A 14,319-nucleotide genomic window follows, 5' to 3' on the forward strand; every position below is an offset into this window, starting at 1 on the left:
GATATAGAATAAATACATCTTTGTCCTTAGGGAAATTATCCTAGCACTTACATCTTTGTCTTTAAGAGATGATCCTGGGATTTTCTCCATATATTTTATGCCTCAATACTTTTCCTCAAGATTTCTTCCTTAAAACCTAAGCAAGATTTCCAAATCAGCCCAGTCTGCCAAGACTGCTTAAAACTCTCCATCCGGTAGAATCTCTTCTGCCCTGAGCTCCAGTGTTACTTGGGAACAAGGGTGGCCCAGAGCCTTCAGGTAATGCCAGGTCTTCTAAACTGTAAGGTGGCAATCCCCCCAACTCCAGAATTGACAGCTTCAGGGCAAAATGCCTACCTCTAAACAAACACCCTACCCACCTCCAAACAGGAACGGAAAACAAACAAATGCAACCTCCTTTAGACTTCTAGCCAATCTGCACACAAATTTCTCAAAGTCACAATTTGGCAATGATGAATTTAAAAAGGTACCAGTATTTATTCACTCACAGAAACACACTGGAGCAAAGGGTATATGTAAAAAGGTTAACTGACTCCTCATTATGACATAACACAGGCATCTTAAGCAATTGCAAGTGTGTAGAGACATGATAACTCCCTGGGTGGGGATCGGGAGTTTAGGGGCAGGGACCACGGCCTGGTCTGGGCTACTGATCTACCAGAAAACAGCCTGAAACAGGAAAGAGCACACATATGCCACTTGGAATGTATGACGCAAACCCCAGCCTTGAAACAAAGAACAGGAAACAGCTCTGCTGGCTGTGCTGGAGAGCAAGCACAGAGAAACATTTAGCCGGCCCTCCCTGACCCTATATTCATGAGCAGCTGGAGTTTTTTAAGACAACAACAGGGGGGTGGAGGTGTTTGTTCTATGGGTGTGAATAATAACACCAGCTTTATTCAGGGGACCTGCCCTATTTACAAATAGGAGCTTCCACATACAGTAAACATCATAAGTGAACATGTGATTTTATCATATTCAGGCAGCAGAGACCTTCCTAATTAACACCAGCCTCCTTTCCAATTTCTTTTGTCTCTTTCTCCCCCATCCCAATGGCTGGTCTCGAGCCATCATCAAATTCTGGGTTGGGGTAATGAGTATTGTTCAGCCTCAGCATCATGACGAAAATGAAAAGGGCGCACTCTTAAGAATTCAGATGACAACTGGGTTATCCCACAGAACTGAAAACCGGACCAGTTCTAAGCGTCTCTTAGCTACACAACTACATTCCTAGACACAGAGTCTGGGATATCTAGAGTCACCCCAAATTTCACCATCTTTTTCAACCGCATAGTTAGAAACCTATCTGCACACAGCTGCACATCTGTTCTCCATGTACACACACCTAAAGAAATTCACCTTTTGAGAACGTGAATCTCTCTTCCTGACATTTCATTTAACCCAGAAGTGTTACACGATCTGTAGAACAAGAGCATCAATTTTTATAAGATGCCCGAAAACGTCTATCTTACTTTAGGTATATTTAAGGTAGTAAAATCCATTCAGTCTTTTCCCCATTATGTCTTTTTATCTTGTTATAGTGAGCCAGGACTGCTCAACTCAGGTTTCCATGATCAGAGATTTAACAATCTGTGTGTAGACAAAACTACAGGTAAAAAAAAAAAAAAAGGCATCACTGTGTCCATAGCAACCAAAAGATTGGGTTTTAATTTAGAAGTTTGCAGTGAAAAAACAATAGCGTTTTATAATTGACAAGATTTTGTGGTCTTAGCAGCTACTTTTCTTTGTTATTCTCACACTAAGATTTTTAGACTTGCATTCTCCTTCATGAAAGCCAAATGTTCCTTGCAGTGTATCTTTATTGAACTTACAAGAGTACATTAGGCTTTTTTCTTCTAGTATTTCTGCTGCAAACCCCACTGACTGTAGAACTGGAGACAGTTTCTCTAGGGAGTTTAAATTCATCAAACATCTCATTTTAGGTTTCTGTTAACAGGCTGAGGTCAACATACTCCATGCTTCCAGCCAGAAGAAACTCATTTGTCCATTCCTTAAAAAACACTAACTTGCAAAATTTTGGAGATGTTAATGTTATCAGATTGTTTTCTTTTTCCCTAAAAGCAAGTCTTCCCTCCCGTTAGGCAGATTATCATCCAGATGGATTTCTTATAAAAAAATGCTGCTCAACTGCACTTAAAAAAAAAAGTACAAAATTGCTCAGTGGAAAAACCTGTAATGAACAACTGCCCTATTCGCCTACTCCATTTTGCTAATAATTATATGCTCCATGTAAATGAAGTCAGAACCACTACACACTGCTCCGCAAATCCAGGCTCTCGTGAGAATATAATCAACACATTGAAAGTATCTTAGGTGATATTCGTGGAGAAATGCATTCTGAGCTAGCAAAAATTCGGTGTAAAATGTTTATTTTAGTGCAATACAAGAAGGTGAGCGAAATCCAATTTCCGTTTAACCTGACTTAACAACAAAAAAAGTCCAGTTCACACGTTCTCCGTCTATTATTATTGCATATTGCTGTAAAATTTAAAGCAGAAGATGCGCCCTGATATCTCCCAGGGAAGTGGATAGGAGGACAATTCCAAGTATTATCTGCCATCTCCAAGAAAGCCACTCTGAAATGTTAGGTCGGTCCCCAGGGTCCAGGTCCAGGGATCAGCCCCTCGGTCCCCACACGGCTGAGTCCCTAACGCTGCAGGCAGTTGCCTAAGGCGCTCTCCGCCTCCAGCCTCGCTGCAATCCTTGCTCCAGGCACTGCGGCAGGTTCCCTCCGCGCCCCCGAGGAGGGCTCTCCAAACCCGGCCGGCTCTTTCCTCCTGCCCCCGAGGATCCAGACGCCCCGGCAGCTCCTGGGCTCCAGGACCGAGAACGGGATGCTGCCTTCGGTCCCAACGGCCCCAAGTTTCTTCCCAGAGGGCCCGGGAGGCTGCTCCAAGTTTGCTCCGGCGGGCGAGCGGTCGCGCGCGCCCCGTCCGAAGAGGGGGGCGGCGGGGGGCGGGGAGGGGAGGGCGCGGGAGCGGGGGGTGGGGGACCCGGAGGGGGAGGAGCAGGAGTGCGCGGCCTCCGCGCTACCTTTCTCCAAACAACGTTGCCACACGCGGAGAGCACTGAGGTTTCTGGGGCTTTGGAGGGAATCGCGAGCGAGGGGGCGGGCGGGCGGGCGGGGGGACCACACAGGTGAGCCCCCGCCCGCGCCCGCGCCCCCGCCCCCGCCCTCGCCCTGGCGGGCGCCGCGGGTCTCGCTCCCCGCACCGCGGGCTCTGCACGGCGGCTGCCCGGAATCCCACACTCTCGACCGCCGAGCCCGAGGTCTCCCCCCGGCCTCCCCCAGCCCCGGCCTCGAGGAGCTGTTGCACTTTCCCAAGCCCACAGGCGCCCCCGCCCCCGCCCCCGCGCTGCGCCCCCAGCCCATTCACTGCGCGCCCCCCCAGCCCGGGCGGGGGGGAGGCAAGGAGTCCGCAGCAGCCGCGAAGGGCGACAGCAGGAGTCGGGCCGGGGGAAGGCGAGGGAGAGGGCACTTACTTTTGGAGGCGCGGTGCTGGGCGCTGCAGACGAGAAATAAAGGCCCGGATCCGAGGCGCCTTGAACCCCGCGAATGCAGCAGTGTCAGCGCGCCAGCCCGGGCGGCGGCGGCGGCGGCGGCCGCAGGGCACGGGCACGGGGCCGGGGACGGGGACCGGGCACGGGCACGGGGACGGGGACCGGGACGGCCGCGCGTGCGGCGGGCGCTCGCGCTGCGCTCCGGCTCGGGCTCCGGCTCCGGCTCGGGCCCCGGCTCCGCGCGGCTCCGCTCCTGGCTCCCCTCTGGCTCCTGGCACCAACTCCGGGCAGTCACATGACGCCGGCGCCGCTCGCTCTGCGAGCCTCCCGGGGCTGGCGGGGTAAGTAGAGGCTGGGACCCGGGGTGGGAGGGTCAGGGAGGGGAGAGGGAGCCGCCGCGGCCGCCCGGGCTGGGCGGGTCCCCACCCACTTGGGTGGAGGCTGCCGCCGGAGGGGTCGGCCGAGTCACTCGCGCAAACACGCACCCCGCCCTGCGCCCTTCCCCCGCCGCCCCCGCCTCCCGCGCCGCCTCCGCCCCGCCCCGCCCAGTCACCCGGGGCCGGCCTCACAGACACTCATTATTCCCCGGAGCCGGGCGCCGCCCCGCCGGCCCAACCTGTCCGGCGAGGCGCGGCTCGGCCGAGGGGCTGGGCGTGCGCGGCGCGGCCCCCGCCCCGCGCCCCCGCCCCGCGCCCCCGCCCCGCGCCCCCGCCCCGGAGCCCCCGCCCCGCTGCCCCCGCCCCGCCCCGCGCCGCGCCCCGCGCCCCCCGCGCCCCGCCCGCGCGGGACCCGCCGCCGCGCCGCCGCCCCAGCCCGGGGGGAAGGAAGGGCGGCGCTGCCCGCTCCGGGCGTCACGGGGCTGCAGCCCGCTGCGCCGCTTCCAAAACACACAGCCGGGCGCGCGGGCCCGCGGGGCGGGGGGCGGGGGGCGGCGGCCGGGCCATCAATCAGCCGGCTCCGGCGGGAAGGGCGGCCCCGGGCGCGGCGGGAAGGGCCGGGCCCCGCGGCCAGCGCGGCCCCTCCCGGGCCGAGGCCGAGTGCGTGCAACTCTCTTAAAGAAAAAGCAGGGAAAGGCGCCGCCGGTGGAGGAGCGGGGACCCGGGGCGGGGACCGGCAGGCGGCGAGGACGGCAGCCCTGAAGCGGCCCCGAGTCCCCAAGGTCATCCGACGCACGGTCCGGGCGCTCCGGCCTTGTGCCCGGGGCGCGGGGCGCGGGGCGCGGAGGGGCGGCCCCGGAGGCAAACTCCGCGCCGGCCGGGCCTGCCGCGGGGGCGAGCCGGACCCGGTAGCCGCGGCATCCGCTCAGCCGGGCCTGCCTGCAAACTTGGCCAAACTTCGGAGCGTCCCTCCCCGGCGGGAGGCAGAGCTCGGGGCCAGCCGGGGGCGCGGCCGGGGACGGAGCGCGGGCGAGCTCCGTGCGGGGCGGCGGACACGCGCTCGCCGGCCCCGCCCGGCCCCCGCAGGACTCGCTGGGGCTCAGCCCCCGAGTTGCACGCTCTCTGAATCCCTCTTAAACAGTATTAATGTCATAAAGGGTGCGATAAAAAGAACAAAGGACAAATTGGCTCAATTGTTTTAGTCCTGCGTGATGTTTAAAAACGCCCCGCTTCAGCGTATGGCTTGTTATTGCTTCAAGATGTCTTAAAGGCCCTTTCGGTTCACTCTTCTCACTTTGATGCTTCACCCAGGCATGGTGCTGCTTGAAACGTAGAGGTACGTAGAGGTATGGTCTATACCGAGCCCCATCCGGGAGCTGCGCAGTATTGGAGAATTAGTACCCCGTAACCTCAAGTAGTGGAATTGCACGGTATAAAAAAGGCACATAACATAAAAGACCACGTGGAGAACACCCAGAACTGACACTGGTTCTTGTGCCATCGGGCTGGTCCCCAAGATGACTCTTTAAAGGGATGAGGATGACTCTTTAAAGGGATGAGAAGTTTATTCTATTTTTTGAAGATTTTATTTATTTATTCATGAGAGACAGAGAGAGAGAGAGAGAGAGTCAGAGGCGCAGGCAGAGGGAGAAGCAGGCTCCCTGCAGGGAGCCCTGTTGCAGGACTCCATCCCAGGGCCCCTGCATCACCACCTGAGCCAAAGGGAGATGCTCTGAGCCACCTAGATGCCCCGAGAAGTTTCTATTAATGAGTAAAGGACAGATCCTGGAAAATAAGTTGGATTCGTGTCAATTACTAATTGCAGTTCATTGATCACTGACATCAAATGTCTGATTGGATGGCTTAGCTTTGTATTAGCTGAAAGACCGTAGTATTAGTGATGACTGATGCAATCATTTTTGCATTTGGATGTGTGGCTCGCAGCACCTGCTCCAAAACTCCAGGCTTTGCTCAGAGGCCACAGTGGTGAAAACCTAAAGTACATTAACCGTGTTCTTTACCTTGTTCATGTGGGTGTGGACCCAAAGGAGAAACGTGAAATAGGTCTGAGAAAAGTGTGATCCGAGATAAGTAGGGAGTGGCTTCAATATCAAAGGTGGGGGAAGGAGGAGAAAAGTCATAAAAAAGCTTAATTAATGAACACACTGCATTCACTGCCCTGTGGAGGACCGCTGAAACACAACTTGTACAAGAATGAAGGATCAGTGAAGGAGACCAACAGCCATCTGTCCAGGTACCCAGAGCAGAAATGCCTGAGGTCATCCTTGACTCCTCCCTTCCCCTAGCAGGTCAGAGCCCTGTCCTTCACAGAATCTTGGCCCTCCTCCTTGACCACTCTCCTGGTCCAGCCCATAGCCACAGGGTCTTGTTGGTCATCCTGCTGGTAGCAGGGTTGAAGTGTGGGAAAGGGATTGGAGCAAAGGAATAAGAATATTTCCTCTAAAATACAAGCCTAAAATGTGTCAATGTCCTCATTACATTCCCTCCAGAAGAAGACCAAGAGTTTACTACCTGTGCTGACCTGGCCTCCGTCTATCTTTATAGACTCATCTCTTCCTGTTACCCCCCACCTCACTCTTCCCTGCAGCAACAATGAACTTTTTTCCCTCCAGCTCATTCTCCCCACCTGTGGCCCTTTGCATATGCTAATGTTCCTAAATGGGCTTAGTTAGCATCCTTGCCTTCTCCCCCAACTCCTCACCTCCATTCTCATTTCTGTATATTTTATCCGTCCTTTAATTATTGACTTAAGTGACGTCTTCAACAAAATGTATCTTGTCTTACCACCACCCCTCACCCCTCCTTTGGATGAGTGGAGGCACTCCTTTTTGGTGCTCTGATAACACCCATGCTTCACCTCTTGTAATTCTTTCTTATGGTAGATTATGTAACTCTCTTTCAGTGGCACTGAAATAGAAACTCTGTGAGGGCACAAACATTGTCCTTTTAAAAACAAAATGGTATCCTCGTGGCCCGGATGTTCAATGAATATGTGTAAAATGAATAAATGTCAGCAATGAATTGGGAAGAAGTCATTCAGAACTAAAGAGATGAGAGAAGAGTGGGGAGCTTCCGGGTGGCAGTGGCCACGAACTGTATGTACCTTTGAGATAGTGAAGGGGAGGGAGGAGGGAGTTCTTCCCGAATGTCTCTGAGCAGTAGAGTGAGATGGTAAAAGTGGTGCCCGGGTCTCCTTTTTATCCTTAACGTTTTAGCACAGGGACCACATACACTCAGGTGTTCAAGACATCCCGCACAAATGAAGTATCTCAAGCCTGGTCCTTGTGGTGGCAGCTTTACTCTTGTTCTTTGAGGACCGTAGGCCAGTGTGGTTTAGGTTTGGGGCAGCACGTACTGGGGGAAGGATACCTCTCCCTGGCCCCAGCCTTGTTGCTCCCAACCAGTCGTGGCAGCCCCAGTCTCTTTTGCCAGATATATGACCTAGTTCTGGCCAGCAGGACATGAAGGGAAGTGTGCTGAAGCTTGTTTTTCCTAATTAAAGGAAACTCTTGCAAGGATAAATCCCCAGACCTGCTTTGGAAGTTATGTGAGGACATGATTGTTGAAGCTGTGGCAGCCATCTTGTAATCATGAGAAGAAAGCAAGGTTTCAGAGTTCCCTACGGATAAGCTCTTTTTTTCATCATTAGTTTCCAGTTCAAATAGTACATCTTCTGGGATGACTTCCTTGACCACACAACCTAAAATATCCCTCCCTTCTCCAATCTCTGTCTAGTTGTTCTTGTTAATTTTTTGGATACCTCTTTCCCCACTGGGCTCCATGAGAGCAGGGACATTCTATCCTTCGCTTGTATTTCCCACCAAGTTCCTACAACAGTGCCTAATAAACGGAAAGTGTTCCAAACGTATTTGTTGATTAATGGCTGACAACTAAATAGTAACTATGTTGAAACTGCGTCAGAGCTCAGTGGACACAAGCCACCACAAACCTCCATTTTCCCTTCCATGGCTTGTATCATAGATAGTTCCATTTCAGGAGGTCCCTTTTGGCTATACAAGTGCATATTCTTGAGATGCCTTCTTCTGATCCCACTCTCTTCCAGAGCTTTTCCATTCCTTCCCTCAGGGAAGTTTCTCCTTTTCATTTGAGGATCCAATGTCATGAAGGCAGAAAAGTGTCATGTGCTTAAGAAATTAATGAGCCAACACAGATAACATCTACCTTAAAGGGTAACAAAACCATAGGGTTTTTTCTTTTTCTTTTTTTCCTGCTAGCTTTATTGAGATATGATTGGCTATCATATATGTATGTTCAAGGTCTACGACATGATGGTTAGACATACCTATATTACAAACTAACCGCAATAAGGTCAGTTAACATTTCCATCCCCTCACATAATTAGTATTTTGTATGTGTATGTATGTGTATGTGGTGACAACATATAAAACTACCCTCTTACCTCTCAAGTATATAATATAATATTGTTAATCATATTTATCTTGTTGTACATTGGATCCCTAGACCTTATTCATTTTTATAGCTGCAAGTTTGTGCCCTTTGACTGATATCTTCCCACTTCCCTCTTTGCCCCCCCAAACCACCATTCTATGGCCTGTTTCTATGAGTTTGGCTCTTAGATTCCACATATAAGTGAGATCACACAGTATTCGTCTTTGTCTGAATTATTTCACTTAGCATGATGACCTCAAAGTCCATCTGTGTTGTTGCAAAAGGTAGGATTTCCTTTTTCCTTTTTTTAATGAGTGGAAAATATATAGCAAGAGAGAGTAGATGTATGTACACACACACACATATACAGTGAGACAGAGTGAGAGAGAGACATTGTCTTTATCCATTTATCCATCAGTGGACACTTTGGTTGTTTCAATATCTTGGCTATGGTAAATAATGCTGCAGCGAACATGGGACTGCAGATATCTCTTTGAGATAGTGATTTCATTTCCTTCGGATACATACCTAGAAGTGAGGTTGCGGATCATACGGTAGTTCCACTGTAAACTTTTTGAGGAACTGCCATACTGTTTCCCATAGTGGTTATACCAGTTTCCATTCCCACCAACAGTGCAAAAGAGTTCCCTTTTCTTCACACCCTCACCACCCTCACCCTCTCTCCTTTCTTTTACAAAAGCCATTCTAACAAGTGTGAGGTGCTATCTCATTGTGGTTTTGATTTGCATTTCCTGATGATGAGTGCTGTTGAGCACCTTTCCATATACCTCTTGGCCATTTGGATGTCTTCTTTGGAGATGTTTATTCCTGTCAAGTCCTTTGCCCACATTTTAATCAGATGGTTGGTTGGTTGGTTGGTTTTGTAAATGAGTTATATGAGTTCCTAATACATTTTGGATATTAACCCTTCATTAGTAGGTGGTTTGCAAATAGGTTCTCCCATTGTGTAGATTGCCTTTTCATTCTGCTGATGGTTTCTTTTGCTGTGTGAAGAAGCTTTCTAGTTTGATGTAGCCCCATTTGATGACTTTTGCTTTTGTTGCTTGTGCTATTGGTGTCATATCAAAAAACTGTTGCCAAGACCAGGGTCAAGGAGGTTTTCTCCCATGTTTTTTTTTCTAGTCATTTAACAGTTTTTGGTCTTATGTTTAAGTTTTTAATCCATTTTGAGTTAATTTTTGTGAGTGGTGTTAAAATAGGGGTCCAATTCCATTCTTTTGCATGTGAATATCCAGTTTTCTTAATATTGTTTTTATTCAAGAGATTATCTTTTCCCCACTCAGTACTCTTAGTTTTTTTGTCAAATATTAGTTGACCGTATATGTGTGGATTTATTTCTGGGCTCTTAATTCTGTTCTATTGCTCTATGTGTCTCTTTTTATGCCAAAACCATACTATTTTGTTTGTTATAACTTTGTAATATAGTTTGAACTCAGGAATTCTGATGCCTCCAGCTTTTTCTTTCTCAGAATTGCAAAGCCATATGTTTTGAGATAAAATTAGAAACACTAGACTAAGGGTTGTCTATCTCAAAAGCATAACAAAGAGTCCAGTGATTCTCTTTGGCTTTTCTACAAGTTCTACCAATATTACCCATCGATCCATCAATCTGTCCATTCATTCAATTAAAGTTTGCCAGGAAGTACTGAGGTAGAGGTAGGTGACCAAGAGTTATAATAATAAATATGAAACCAAATGTATGATCTCCCTCCCCCATCCCACCCCTCTAGGAGCTCTCAACATTTCCAATACAGGTGGGCAATGAAAACAGTTCTGGATTATGTTTGGCAAGACAATGCAATTGAAGGACAGTGGTGCAAAAATAATTGAAATTGTTGGATCTTGGAATCTAAGTTGAAGAGCTAAAATAGAAGGAGGCTCTAAAGAGATAGCCAAAGGATCAGTGACCAGGACATTTCAAGTAGGTTGTAGAGAGGGCATATTGGGAATAACATAATGAACGACCTGAAAGGTTAGGAGATGAGCAGTCAGAAAGTGGGGACATGTGGCCTTAACATTTCAAGGTGTCACAGTGCCAGAGATGACAAGGCTCAGGGTGTACCTGTGGGAGTGGGAGACTAGAGGAGGTGGTGAGACCAACGGAAAAAGTGACTAGGGTACTGCGCAGGTTCCTGGAGCCTAAAATTATTCAAATTGTAGCTGGACTCAGGGTCAAGAGCAAGACCTAGGCCCTCAGGCCACATCTTCAGTCCATGAGAAGAAGACTTCAAGAAACTGGTGAACGATAGCAACCAGTAGAGATACAGCCTCCTTTTCTATGGTTAAATTTGCTTTCCTTGCATCATGATTATTTGAGTTAAAAATAACCATTCAATATGGGGTTGCTTATTGGTGATTTTACTAACATAAATATGTCAGTAGCTTTATTTTCTACTTTTTATTGCAAATGTATTATTTCTGCTTCATTGAGAGTTCAAAACCCCCTTTGGGTGGGGGGACTTGTCAAGGATCGTAAATATTATTATATCATTTCAAAGGGAATATATTATTATATTATTTTAAAGGGAAATAAATGTAATTTCCAAATCAATGACCTACGCATATAAAGATGTAAATTGTAACTAATTTCTAAGTTGGGGGCTATCTAGATTTCCTCTGTGCTGGGAAGCAGAGGTAGTAAAGAATAAGGGAGCCCACAAAATGAGATAAACTACTTGCCATCTTTCAGCTGGTTTTGGAATAAGCCTGGCTCTTTATGTTTCCAGCCCTCACCTCTCTTGGAAAAATTATCAGCATTTAAGTCTTGGATTTAAGTTAGTTGAGTAAGTTCTGGTTGAACATTTACCGTAAGTCTGGGGTGGGTACAGGAGTAATGAAGCAAGCAAAGAGAGGGTGTGTGAATTATGTTCTAGGGAAGTGGCCTTGCCACCTTTCTTCTGCTCATTCCAAGTATGCTGGATGCCTGTACTCCAAACCCCAAAGACTAAAGTGCCCAAGACTTCAGCATTTAGTTCCTTAGCCTCTCAAGCCGGCAAGCCAGTAGTCAGTCCACACTTACGAATGCTTTAGAAGTTTTGCTAACACATTGCAAGAAACAGTAAGCAGGTGGTAGGATCATATGAACAGTAGAGTTCTTTATTACCCTTGTAATTCAAAAAGATTTGCTAACTGGAGACAACATTAAAATGATATTTTATTTTAATCAAATCGTATCAAAGTGATAGGAGTAGGGTGATTTTTTTTTCTCTGCCTTTGAATACTTTTTTGTTCTTTTCTTTAATGAGCATATATTACTTTTGTGAGGGGAAAAATGTGCTTTTAAAAGTAGCCAAGAAAGAAACATGCACGTTGTGTATGATTACGTGTGAGCCCTCAAGCACAATTTTGCTGGAGGGGTCCTTGAAGGCACCCTGACCTCAGAGGTGTGGTTGTTGCTTGCGAATTTTGAAGCCCGGTGGGCTAAGAAGGCACAGGCTCTAGGAGGTAAGGGGCCTGCGAGAGGGTGAACATCTCCTTTCATCGCCTCTAGCTTTTTAACTGCTGCCTGAATAGCTGGACCTGTGCAGGTTCTTGGAACTGGAATTCTTCCTCAGAATAATGTGTATTTACTTTAAAAACCACTCCAAAGAGTAAATGCTAAAAAACAAAAATAGAAAACCCAGCAAATTGGACTGAGTAGAGCCCAAGTTCCCATTTCTCAAAAGATAGAAACATACTTCCTGGAGCCCAAGGTCCACTCACCCTCTCCCCCTGGTCTTTCGCCAGGATCTGTTGATTCAGCAGGGGAAATGGGAGTTGTCAGCAGTTGTGCTGGACGAGAACATGTGCGAGGCTACCTTCAGGTCCCCAAAGCACCATTAATCCAGGGGAGACTGCATCTTCTCAGCTATTGGGGTTCTAGCTTCTCTGGGATTTCTTTCAAAGCTACGTTTGTTTGTCTGTTATTGTTCTTAGGGTTTTCTGGGTAACTATAAGCAACAGACTTTGTTAGTTCCTCTTGAGATTGGCCACTACTCCCCACCCTTATTTCTCACCTCCCAGCATCCTGTTTGTCTCCCTGACTCTGTCCCCCGCCCCATCCCCACCCCCGCTCAGCTTTTAGCCATGTTTTTCTCCCCTCACTTAGTTAATTTTAAATTTCTGTTTTTATAAGTGTTCTCAACACCAAAAGAGGCATGCCACATACTCACTTTTTATTCGCTGCTTTATGATTTCTTCTCCTGTGGATACCTTTAAAATACAAGTCATGCATGTTCCAATGTGTGTCTCCCCCTACCTTACCGGAGGACACTGTATTTCCAGAAAATTGGAAAGAGTAGAGAGGATTAAAGGAAACATGGGAAACTTTGAATTTATGGATGGGATCTTTTTTGGTGAGCTTTGCCTATTTAGAATTAGTCTGTTATGATAAGAACAACAACAACAAAAATCTACAATGTGTACTGTGTTTATAGTCACATTGGTACAATCTTTAGCTTATTGAATTTTATTTTATTTGTTTAAAAGATTTTATTTATTTATTCATGAGAGACACACAGAGAGAGGCAGAGACAGGCAGAGGGAGAAGCAGGCTCCATGCAGGGAGCCCGATGTGGGACTCGATCCCGGGACTCCAGGATCACGCCCTAAGCCAAAGGCAGACGCTCAACCACTGAGCCACCCAGGCGTCCCATAATAAATTTAATAGCTTATTAAATTTAAAGGACATTTCAACCTGTCCATGATTTTATATGAACTATTTAGACTTATATTTCCATTTTGCTCAGTATTGTTGCAAATGGCTCTCTAGCTATGAAACACTATGGAATCCAGCATCTCTTAATTCTTGCAGGTTTAGAGAAACACAAAAAAAATTTTTTTAGAATACCACCATAAAAAAGTCACCAGTACCACAAATATATAGTTCTGCCTAGTAATAGCATCTTCACAAAAGAGAAACTTCATTTTCTTAAAAAAGGAGGAAAACACTTTTGAACTCATTGAATACAACTCTTGCTACACAATAATTTATCTAATCAGTTTCTTTTTCCATATTGAAGTCAAGAAAAATAGAGACTCAAAAGAAGATATGGATGATGGCATATTCCTATTCTCCTTTTTCTGAATACTTTGTAGTGTCAGAAAAGTTAAGATTCACCCCAGATGCACACAAATTTCTCTCCTTCCCATGTTTGCTTATTTGGCAAATTTCTCAAATACAATTTGCTTTCTTTTTTCTTTCACTTAGTGCTGAGAAGACCAGTGCATCTTAAAGAAGATCCCAAGAAGATTCAGGAGGAGGCAGGAAAGGTCTCCATGAGGATTTATTACCATGTCCCAGGAGAGATGATTTAGGTAGAATCTTATTTATTTTGCTTCCCCTGTGTCCTCTTCCCCTTCAGATATCTCAAGATGTTCCCTGTTCTGGTGACTTTGAAAGTACTTTGCCAAAAATTCAGTCTTCGGGACTTGGTTTTGATTAGATGGTAGTGCTAGCAAATGAGTAGCGCCATTTGGACGAGAACATTTGGCACATTTCTGAAAGTATTTTTCTTTACTCTCTTCTGTACTTCAAGCAACACTTAGAGCCTTACAAAAAAAAAAAAAAGAAAGAAAGAAAGAAAGAAAGAAAGAAAGAAAGAAAAGAAAAGAAAAGAAAAGAAAAGAAAAGAAAAGAAAAGAAAAGAAAAGAAAAGAAAAGAAAAGAAAAGGAAAGGAAAGGAAAAAGCCCAGGTAATTTAATCTAGACCATTTGGTACAGATGACCTGACGAAGATGCATTATCTAATTCAGACACAGTGATTGCTATGTCTGATGCCCTCCTAATAACACTGTTGATTATGTTGTTTTAAGTCTAGATAACAGCCTTCCTGTTGCATAGTCTCTAAAAACTAGAGAAGGAAAGCACAGTTTGTTTACCTTATTTTAAAGAAAATATTTCTTGTATTACTGTTTTTTTAAATGAGTATAATTCAGATTTTCCTTTTGAATCCAAGAAAGAAACATTACAAAAAAAGTTTTAAAAATT

At 46.9% G+C, this 14,319-nt stretch overlaps 2 protein-coding genes across 2 annotated transcripts in view; one reads left to right on the forward strand and one right to left on the reverse strand.

Annotated features, from left to right (window-relative positions):
* Positions 1–3,670, reverse strand: part of KLF3 (KLF transcription factor 3) — a 36,840-nt gene extending 33,170 nt beyond the window's left edge. The window contains exon 1 of the mRNA XM_077879567.1: positions 3,505–3,670. The gene's annotated coding sequence lies outside the window, so the exon portion shown is untranslated. The remainder of the gene's footprint in view (positions 1–3,504) is intronic.
* LOC144289925 (uncharacterized) lies at positions 1,053–13,919 on the forward strand. Its single transcript, XM_077858583.1, has 3 exons — positions 1,053–1,090; positions 2,681–3,863; positions 13,540–13,919. The coding sequence occupies exons 1-2, from the start codon at positions 1,053–1,055 to the stop codon at positions 3,819–3,821; spliced, it is 1,179 nt and encodes a 392-aa protein (XP_077714709.1). The 3' UTR covers positions 3,822–3,863; positions 13,540–13,919.
* Positions 13,920–14,319: the final 400 nt, after the last annotated feature.

The sequence above is a fragment of the Canis aureus genome, chromosome 2 (genome assembly GCF_053574225.1).
Source record: "Canis aureus isolate CA01 chromosome 2, VMU_Caureus_v.1.0, whole genome shotgun sequence".
NCBI classification, from domain to species: domain Eukaryota; kingdom Metazoa; phylum Chordata; class Mammalia; order Carnivora; family Canidae; genus Canis; species Canis aureus.

Excerpts from the sequence above, each read along its gene's own strand:
- LOC144289925 (XM_077858583.1), top strand. The coding sequence starts at position 1,053 with ATGGCTGGTCTCGAGCCATCATCAAATTCTGGGTTGGG. Across the intron at positions 1,091-2,680 it reads TCATCAAATTCTGGGTTGGG|GCAGTTGCCTAAGGCGCTCT; the intron begins GTAATGAGTATT and ends CTAACGCTGCAG.